We start from the raw sequence: 11,088 nt of genomic DNA, 5'->3' as shown, positions 1-11,088 counted from the left end.
TGTAAATATATTGTAGACCACCTTAATATTGTGTGTTTGATTCCTATATATGATAAAAATAAGATGGACTATTTATTCAACAACAAAATATTAAAATAAATATATTAAAAGATATGTTCTTATTTGTCAACACTCTTAATTTAAAAGAAGAAAATTCATTTCCACAATAAGAAGGATTAGGAAGGACAAAAGGAGAGAAAAGGAAATACAAGGGAAGGAAAAGTAATAAGGGACAATTACAATACAATTTTTTTATATAGAAAAAATGGTAGTAAAAGGATAATACTTTCATAATTATTGATAAGGAAGTCAATTAGGGATGTGCATAGGTTTGGTTGAACCAAACTTATCATTATCCAAACTCAACCAAAATTCTTTTATGTGCCATTTTTTAAAAATTTAAATTCGACCTGAATAGGGTTTGAAATATATGGACAAGACAGGATCAACCTAGAGTTTTTCTGGTGTTTTGTGCCCTCGTAATTATTTGAGTATTGTTTTTACATTTTTTTTTAAAAATCATCAATAATTTGTTCACAAAAGTTGACCTGGTAAAATAAATTTGATAATAAACACAGAAAGCTGAATTAAGACCTTCATCACATCACAAAAGAAACAACATTACAAAAACATCACAAAACTTGAATTTCGCAAATGAAGGTACAAAATATGTACACAGTGTCGAGAGACTTAATTTAGAGTACTCAAATAAAATAAATTAGATATTAAATCCACAAAATTGAATTAATATCCCTGTCACATCACAAAAAAAATAATGTTACAAAAAAATTAATGATAAAGACTAAAATTATTTTAAAAATATAAATATAAAAACTGAAAAGATTTATATTAAATTATAAGGACTAAAATGAATAAAAAAAATATATATAAAAATTAAAATATTTATTTTAAATTATAAGAACTAAAAGATAAAATAAATAAAATTATAAGGACTAAAAAATATTTTAACTTAAAAAGTATCACTAAATTTTTAATATTAATACATAATAATTAAAAACAATTATAAAAAAGTATTGTATGTTAAATTAGGTTAAAAAATATAAAATATAATTCAAATCTATTATAAAAATATACCAAATCTAATTTTAAGGTTTAAATTCTTCCAAATCAATTTCTAACTAAACTAAATTAACGTAACAAGTTTAGTTGTAGTCACCCCTAAAACCAATGGCATGGTGGACAATTACATTACATTACCTGTTAATGGAATATTGTCCTATTGTTCTTTGACAAATTTGTATGGGTTGTGTATTTATATTTCTTGATATTATATATATACATATATATTTTTGCCGTTTTAAAAAAAAAATGTTTTGGAGAAAACGCGTGCGGGCCAAATCTGATGGCTATGAAGGGATGCCACGTGTTGATTGGACGTTCCAGATTTCTTTATTTTACTTGTCTGAGGAAGGCCTCAGTGGAAGCCACTAATCATCCGGCCGTCGCCGGTATTCTTTTTAAACAATGACATAAATAAAGTTATTAAAGATTTTAATATATTCTGTCAGGCATAAAAAAAAAAGCACTATGCCCCTTTAAAAAAAAATATGTAGTTACCTATAATAATATATAAAGAAAATTTTCAGTAATTGCTTTGATTTCCATTTTTTTTTCATTATTATACTTTTTTATTTTAAATTTTATAAAAAAATAATATTTTTTTAATTAAATTTAAGAACTTAAAATTAATAGATTAATCATAATATTAATTAAATTAATATACTTTTATTATTTAATTTTTATTTTTATTTTATTTTTAATAGAGGCACAAAATACCTCAACTTTACTAGTATTTTTAAAGAAAGTAGTGTTTATATATATATATATATATATATATATATATATATATTTCTATTTTATTTTAAATATAAATTAATAAAAAAATAAAATATATATTAATATTAAGTTTAAATATGTTTTTAGTCTCTTAAATTTAAAATAAATTTATTTTTAATCCTTTAAATTTAAAATTAATTTTTTTAGTTCTCTAATTTTAAAAAATATTGTTTTTGTCTTTATACTTAAACTTTGTTAAGAAATCAATCAAATACTATCATATATAATCTATCCACGGTGTCCGTGTATGTGAAAATACCATGTTGAACTTAAATGATGATACATAATTATCTCAATGTGTCACTTTCAAATATATGATTGGTAATCTAAGGGACTAAGATGAGATTAATAAAAATTACAAAGACTAAAAACAATAATTTTAAATTTAAGGGAGTAAAAATATATTATTTATAACTTAAGGGATTAAAAATATAAAGTTGGACTCAAATTTTAAGTGAACCTTACATACGAATTAAAGAGTATTTTAACATTTGAAATGTATAGATTAAATATTTATTATGTATTAAATTTAAAAATATTTTTAGTACTAATAAATACAATTTATATTAAAATATAACAAATATATCTTTTTTTAATAAAAGATTTTGACTTATAATTACTTAAAATGCAAAAAATACCTTAACAATTTGTTGCTTTCGGCTACAGAACAATAACTTTCAAATGATTAATAAATAATAATTTATAATGATATGTTTTAAATAAAAATATAAATTATAATCACACTCGTAAAATTTTTTTGAAAAAAAAATACCACACTTGTATAATTATATATAATACATTTAAATTTAAGTCGTCTTTCTTATAGATACGATAACTTTTTCAATATACTTTTCATTGTCTTTCTTGTTTTGTATCACAACCTTTTGAATTTCGAGTCAAACTAATTTTTTACTTTCTTTTTTAATTGAATATTCAATTAATTTTTTTTATTTTTCTTAATTTCATTATTATTATTTGATTTTCTTTAAATAACATTAAATATAATAAGATATATACAAGTTACTTTTAAAAAAGTTATATTAATTGAATTAATTTTAAATATTCTAGAATAAAAAATTGAAATGCCTATACCTTTTATTTTAATATTTTTATGGTCAATAATTTTTTATCATTAAATTATCTTTTCAATGAAAAGTGTACTTGGTCTTCGACGTTCAATTTGATCAATTCAAATGTATCATTGATAGAAAGGTTGACGAATCCATCTGATCTACTTTTGCAAGTGACCCATTCAGCAGCAGTCAGTGGGTGAAGCTTCATATATTAATAATTTATATTTGTTAATAAATCTGGATGAAAAATAAACGATCACCATTCTATTCATCAATGAATACTTCCATAACTCTTTGATCATGAACACGCGTTATCAAATGAAAATGCTTTTATATTACTACGAATCAAAATGAAACCTTATATTGTATTTATCTTATGGTATCACAAATTGTTATCGGGATTCATTCCGGGGTTTTTAAGTTGTCCCTAGGGTTCTTGTTCTTCTAAAACAGAAAAAATGTTATCGGGATAAATTTCATGTTTAATATAAGTCTTGAAAAAAATTCTTAAACTAAAGATTTTTCAAAAATATAAAATACTGGTATTTTAATTAGTAATTACATCACTAAAATTTATAATAAATACTTTTAAATATTAATTTATTATATTATAAGTAAAATTCATAATAAATATTTTTTTTACGTGTAAAATATATTTCAATTTTGTAACAAATAATTTATATTATACTATAAAATTATTAAGTTTTAATGGATCATTTGATCTATACGTTTTTCTTTTAGTAATTTTTAAGTTCTTAAACTAAAAGAAGTAACATTAGGTATTTCATTTTTTTATATTTTAGTAATTTAGTTTCTAGTTATAACTAAACATTCATTTTCAATCCATGAAATTTTATGATGTATATATTTTTTTTATATCATTTTAGTCAATCACATCATATTACTATTTTATGTCATTATTCATATATATATATATATATAAACAAATTATTCTTCCTTATCTTTTATCTTTAAAATATTCATTTTAATTTTTTTAACTCTTAAATTTGATTTAATTTTTTTATCTTTTAATCTTTTAATATATATATATATATAAACAAAATTTTATTCAATAAAAATATGTTGGATTTGGCTCCCTTGAAATAAGGACTATATTTTAGAAGAAGGAAAAAGTGCATGTGGGCCGGGTCACATTTTTAGACTAATCATAATTTTTTTCATTTTTGTGGCCTGGCCCGACCCGTTTTTAAGGTGGGCCGGGTTAATCCACGGGCTGGAACCCACTTTGACAGCTCTTTTTAAAGGGAATGAAATCAATCTGTGCATACGAAACAAGGACAAACAGATAATTGAAATCATGAAAAAAAAAGTCAATAAAAATTGATGTAGAATATACTCTTCACTCACACACGTCACAAAAAGTCCATTCAATATCCTAAAGCTAATAAAATTAGATAAGAAGTGACAATTTGGTGAAATATAATTAATGCAAGCATTTAATGCTGCAACAAAAACTTCTCATCTCAAGAGACTCGTAACAAAGACAGATGAAATAACTTATGAGAAAACCTTAAAGTTTTACAATAGTTATCTTTATTCGGATTATTATATAAGGAACTTAAAGATCAAAAAGAATTTTTTATTTATTTATGAAACACTAAATCTTAAATAAACTAAACAAATACACACACATATAAAGAGAGATTCACTTATACTAATTGCAATATTTGAGAAACTAAAATTGTTCAATTAAAATTTTGAAAACTAAAACCACACAATTACAATATTTAAAAGACCCAAATCAGACTTTTTTTTTTAATATACCAATTTTTTTTAATTATTTAAATAACCTGAATGCATTTATATTTACCTAAATAACCCATTTAAAAATTTAGGTGAGAACTTGGGCTTTTTTTTTCGTTTTTTTTTATATATTTTTTTTCAGATTTCTATTTTTTTTTGTTTTTCAATTTATAATATTTAGAATTTTTTTAATGAATTTTTGAAAAAAATTATAATGAATTTTTTAAAAAATTATTTAGTTTTTGTTTGTATTTTAGATTATAAAAATGTATTTAAAATAAATTTTAAAGAATAAAATTAATTTAAAATAGATTTTGTCAGAAAAATTAATGACTTTGGGCAGAGTGTCATTGCCTTGGTCCTAGAGCGTCAGAAAAATTAATGACTTTGTGCAAAGTGTCATCAATTACTTTGTTCCAGAACGTCAGGAATCCAATGACTTTGTGCAATGTCATCAATTACTTTGTCCCAGAGCCTTAGAAAAATTAATGTTTTGTGCAGAGTGTCATTGCCTTGGTCCTAGAACATCAGAAAAATCAATGTTTTGTGCAGAGCGTAAGGAATCCAATGACTTTACGTTTGTCCACATTAGGTTGCTTTAGTTCTATATAAACCCTAAACACATGCTAAAAAAATGCAACAGATTGAAACATCCAATCAATGGAGTCGTTAACTGTTCCAGCCACTTGTTAAAACCGTACTAGTAAGCAACATGATGACTTATAAGCAACTTAAGCAGATTATTAATAATAACCTTAATCTTCCTCATTACAAAGTTGTCATAGATATTCACTACCGATACCCAAATTCATGTATCGGTGGTGTATATAAATATACAGTGTGTCTTCTCAGGGATGATGAAGATGTGGAGTGTATGTTTTCATTATTCACAGAACTGCACGACTTAACAAGTCTTGAATTGTATGCTACCACGACGTATATTGAATTATTGCATGGGATGGAAGCGATTGAAAAATACATTGACCAAGCAATGAAATTAGACAACTAATGTTATATGATTTAGGTTTTATGTTATTTATCTATTATGTTTGAAGTTTGTTTAAATTGTGTCTTTTTTTTAAGTTATTTTCATTTTAATGATGTAACTGTTAAAATTAGTGTACTTAATATATATTTATTATTATATTACAGTTTTTAATTTTCTATATTTAATAAATTTAATTTAAATAATAAAATTCATTTTATAATTATGAAATTTAGTATAATAAATGAGTTTTAACATTTTATTTATTTTTAACATATTTTTAAAATATTATACAAAATTTTATAATTTTATATATAATTCTGAAAATTATAATTAACTATATTTATTTTAAAAAAAATTAAAATAAAAAATATTATAATTTATAAATAAATATAATATTAATTTTATTATTAATTATTATCTTTTATAAATTATTTAATTTAAATATTAAATATATTTTATTAAAATTAATTATACTTTTTAAAAAAATCTGAAAATCAAAAAGTGAATAATTTTTTTTTTACAAAATCTGAAAACAAAAAAATGAAAAAAAAAAAAACCCAAGTGAGAAATCGGTTACTGGGTAACCGATTTCTCAAAGGGATTTTTCAAAATTTTTCAAAAATCCCTTTGAGAAAACCGATTTCTCACCTAAATTTTCAAATGGGTTATTTAGGTAAATATAAATGCATTCAGGTTATTTAAATAATTAAAAAATAAATTTGGTATATTAAAAAAAAAAAGTCCCCAAATCACAATTAAGCTAATAAAAAATAATATTCTTTTATTAGTATAAAAAAATATATATATATATATATATATATATATACATTTAAAATATTTACTAATCACAAAATTTAATAACATAATTTACAATTTTAAAAGTATATATTATAAACTAGCATTTTAGCCAAAGCACAAACTAAATTCTTTTTATATAACTAAATTAGAATAAATTACATATATAAGCAAATGCTTTAAATATACAAATTATATTCACAATTTGTATAAATAAATATAAATATTTTTAAACATATAAAATATACTTTAAATTTTTTTTATTTTTATTTATTGATGATTTATTTTAAAATATCAATATTTAATTTATAAATAATTATGATAAATAAAAATAAAATTAGATAAATATTTTAAAAAATCTGTACAAACTCTCATCAAAGAAAAATTCCTAAAACATTTTAAATAAAATAACAATTTATATTTAATATATAAAAATTAATTTTAATTATATATATATATATAATAAAATAGTTAAACAAAAACCCTATTTTGGAACAAAGTGGGCCGAAAGTAACTAATCTAATCATCCGCTATTTTAGGGATGTTTGAAAAATGAATGTAAATGCATATATCTTTCCATCCACCTGCTGATAAACCCGTCTAAAAAAATTAAATTGCTTAATCATTTGAATTGCATATAATTGAGTGTAGGGGAAAAATAAAAATTTGGTCACCCACTGCATCAGACACGCTTAAAAGAAAAAGAAAAACGAACATAACAAACAGTTGCCAAAGATGCAGAGAAACATACATATTATTAGAGGACTTGCTTGTGGTCCAGACATCATCTAATGATGCAAAACCAAGGGAATTTAAACATCTTTAGCTAATGCAGAAAGATCAGCATCTCCAGATTCCTTCTCCTTAGATTTAGGATGAGCTTCTGGCCGTCGATATTCTTCACTAGGTATCCCTGGCCTCATAGAAGGTGAAGAAGATTCTTCGTCAAAGATGCTTGGAGACTTAACAAAAACATCAAAAAAGCCTTTCTTCATTTCTTCAGCTGCGTCGAAGAAACGACTGAGACCATCCAACATGCCACGTTCCATGACTTCAATATCATTTCGCAGCCCAGGGAAGTCAAACACACCACCTTCTGATGACCTAAATGGAATTCCTTTAAGTACCTCATCTGTGATATCCTCTTCAGTATACTCTTTGTTTGATTGCAACACTTCAACAGGCCTAAAAAATGTGAAAGTAAAGATGAGATAAAAATTATAATCACATTTTAATGATAGTGACAATAGAACGACTGATTCAGAGAGGGTAACTGGCTGGTCCAGCCATATTCCCAAATAATTTAATTCCCAAACTTTAAAATCAACCTATAAAGCAGAGTCCTTCAAAAAGAAGCTATGTCCATATGAAAATACTCCAATGGTGCACTTCTAAAAGGCTGTGCAGAACCTAATGCCTGAAAATGAAATCAACTAATGCACATGCACACTGATGCACAAACATGTAAGTGCACCCAGGCCACATACAAATAGAGATGGGTTGGTATCATAAATTTAAATGGAACCAAACATGGTCTTATTTGGATAAACATTTTATAAACACTTGTAGAAAATAAGAATGTAAAATGATTCAAGTTTCTTTCACAAGTTAAAAATCACCTTATACTCCTCAGCTTTGGAGAAATTAGATAAAAGAACTTTTATAAAATTGTATAAATTGATTTTAACTAATAAAAACGGCTACATTCATTTTATCTATTTTCGTCGCCTATAAGTACATAAAAGTTTATCTGAACATGACTTAAGTAGAGTACTAAGGTTCTTGTGACTCGAGATATTTGGCCATCAAATATAAACCGTGCAGTATGGGCCTACTCACTGATGACAAGCTCAACTGCAAGAATTCTCTGTGTGTGTGTGTGTTTAAGGGTGACTGGAAGCATTCCCTTTCCCTCCATGTTGCCAAACAGAACACTGTAGCAATTTGATTTTCAATGGAAGCAACCAAGAAAAAATCAATTGCACCTTCCACTTCTAATATGGTTATAAGTCCTCTATTTGTGCGAGTTACAATAGATAATAATTTGACTTCCAACAACCTATCAAGAAATCGTCCATACTTTAAAATATTACAAAGTCTATTATCTGGTTTGTCTACAATGATAAAAAAACTAGTCATCCAAACACTAAATCTTAAAAAGACTAAACAAACTAGATTTTTAAAAACTAATTCAACCATTACATAGTATGTCATGCTTACTTTCAACCCATTTACCATACCCTTATCAAATAACAAGCTACTTTTCACCTGGTTTTGCATGAATGCAAATAAATGAAAAGAAGTCGGAGAAAAATAGAGTAGGTGATGGAGGACAAAGGAGGGTCACTATTATTATTTATATCTATTTGAATTTTATGACAATCTTAGCTATACATTTTCACTTCTGTTTTGCATCAACAGGATTCACATATAAGGACTTAGATACAAATCAACATACCTCTTGGGGAAAGAATTTACAACCAAGGCCCTAGAATTAGATACATCATACATGTCAATGTGAAAGCTTCATAACAGTAGTATGTTTTATAGATTTTCTATATGGAAATTTTAAGCCTACACCTCACACCTTGTGAGTTATCTACTTATCTTAACTCCTTTAGACAAGGATATGCCATAGCCATACATAGCTCTATAATTTTTTCATTTTATTTTTCCAGACTTACATTGCTATCAAAAGATATAACAGTTTTTGGACATACTTATCCCTAGAAAATCTATACCTCCGGTCTTTGCCCTAATTCTTAAAAAGATCAAAGATATCAATGCAGCCGTTACCAATTCTATTCAAAATATTCCAGATTTTCAATTCAAAACATTCATTAAATTATTTTGTGATTCAGAAAACAAATAAATTCTACATACTGTAGGCTAGAATTCATAGCAAACCTCTCCCTAGTATCTAATCAATCAAACAATCAATAGTATTTTCTACGGCATCACATCTTAGAGTATTGTAAAAATAAATAAATAAATAAAAGATTTGTAATAAGTGAAAAATAAGAATTACTTTCCGACGCAATTCCTGAGAAGTTCTTCGGTTTTTTCGCATTTTCTGACGAACTTTCCAGATTCGACCTCCTCTGTTCTGCACTGCGATTTCACGACCTTCGTGGTGGAGCATCGTTCCGAAGAGTCATCGCGTCGATGTTCGCTGCTGTTGTCGTCCCTCCAAACCCAACCCATTTTTTGTGTTTGCAACTTTCGTACAGAAATTCCTCTCTTTTCGCTTCTTTTAGAGGTATTTTTGTGTCTGCAACTTGCACACCAAGATTTCGGGTCAAACGGTGCGTTTTCACTTCTCGCTATTGCTAACAGGAAAACATACATTAAAAAAATAAATTTTAAAAATCATTTGATTAATGCTGTCAAAAATGATTTAATTAATAAAAATATTTTATTGATAATGAAAAAAATATGGGTGTTAGAATTTTTACCTTTTTGTTTGAATAATATTTAATTATTTTGATTGAAAAAATTAAATATTGATCAAATAAATTAAAACCAATCATAATTTTGTTTTAAAGATTACCTAATTAAAGATTAAAGAATATTGATTTAGTTAGATAAAAAAATTTATATATATATTATCCTTTATCTCGTTTTAAAAACTTGTTTTTGTCTATTTATTTGATTCATGTAAAAAACTTAAATTGGAAAAGAATATTTACATATTTAGTATTTTTCAAACTCTAGAGGGGTGGATATAGATTGTTCTCATGTTTGATTGGAAATATTCTTTAGTAATAAACAATAAAAAAAAAACTTATTTTTGCCTTTTATTTTTAAAAAAAAAATCATTTTAAATCTTTAACTTTGAAATTTGAGTTATTATTGTTCACATGAAATAGTAACTATTTTGATTTTGGAATGCAATTTTGAATTTTGTTTCCTTCTGATTCAATACGTGAAACTGCATAAATAAAAATTATAAAATTCAGTTAATGTTGAAATAAAAAATAATTATATTAAATAGAAGTAAAATGTTCGTATCTTAAATAATATATTGAAAAAAGAATAAAAATACTTATTTTCTTCTTTGAGTATTACACTGACATTTTGATCTTTGAGTTTTTTTTTTTTTTTTTTTTTTTTTTGTGATAATCCTATCATGCAAACATCCAAAAGACCAAAACTATATTAATGAATTGATAATATTAGTACCAATCCTCCGGTATGTTATAAAGGATCCATAAGACGTGCCATGTTGCAATTACATAATTACATCAGACAAGGTAAAAACAATTCAATTATTCAAAGTAAAATGCTCTGCTAAACTTCATCTAAGTTAAGCACAGAATCAGAATACACTATGGACAAAAATAAAAGACAAACTTAAATTAAATTGTCAAACAGCATCAATTATATACCTTTAACTCCAAATTTTGTTTTGCAAATAAATGCAAACCCAAATCACCTAAGGCAAGTTTCTACCATTTTTTCTACAATAGGTGCTGTCCCAACTAAGACAACAGAGTTAAATTAGTGAATGCCAGTGAATGGGGATAAAAACCACACCCCGAATGCTAGGAACAAAATAAAACTAACTTCTTAAATCATACATATATAAATAAATTTTTTTAGCAATAGATG

The 11,088-nt window shown here is 24.8% G+C and overlaps 1 protein-coding gene across 1 annotated transcript; it reads right to left on the bottom strand.

Annotated features, from left to right (window-relative positions):
* Positions 1–7,078: 7,078 nt before the first annotated feature.
* LOC109806857 (Mal d 1-associated protein) lies at positions 7,079–9,757 on the bottom strand. The gene is made up of 2 exons (XM_020369389.2): positions 9,506–9,757; positions 7,079–7,662 (listed from the first exon to the last, which is right to left on the bottom strand). Exons 1-2 carry the CDS (start codon positions 9,679–9,681, stop codon positions 7,290–7,292), a joined length of 549 nt encoding a protein of 182 aa, XP_020224978.1. The 5' UTR covers positions 9,682–9,757; the 3' UTR covers positions 7,079–7,289.
* Positions 9,758–11,088: the final 1,331 nt, after the last annotated feature.

Source organism: Cajanus cajan, chromosome 6 (assembly GCF_000230855.2).
Source record: "Cajanus cajan strain Asha chromosome 6, NIPB_CcT2T_4, whole genome shotgun sequence".
In the NCBI taxonomy this organism is placed as follows: domain Eukaryota; kingdom Viridiplantae; phylum Streptophyta; class Magnoliopsida; order Fabales; family Fabaceae; genus Cajanus; species Cajanus cajan.
The sequence above is the reverse complement of the archived record's forward strand: the minus strand, read 5'-3'. Positions and strand labels throughout refer to the sequence as shown.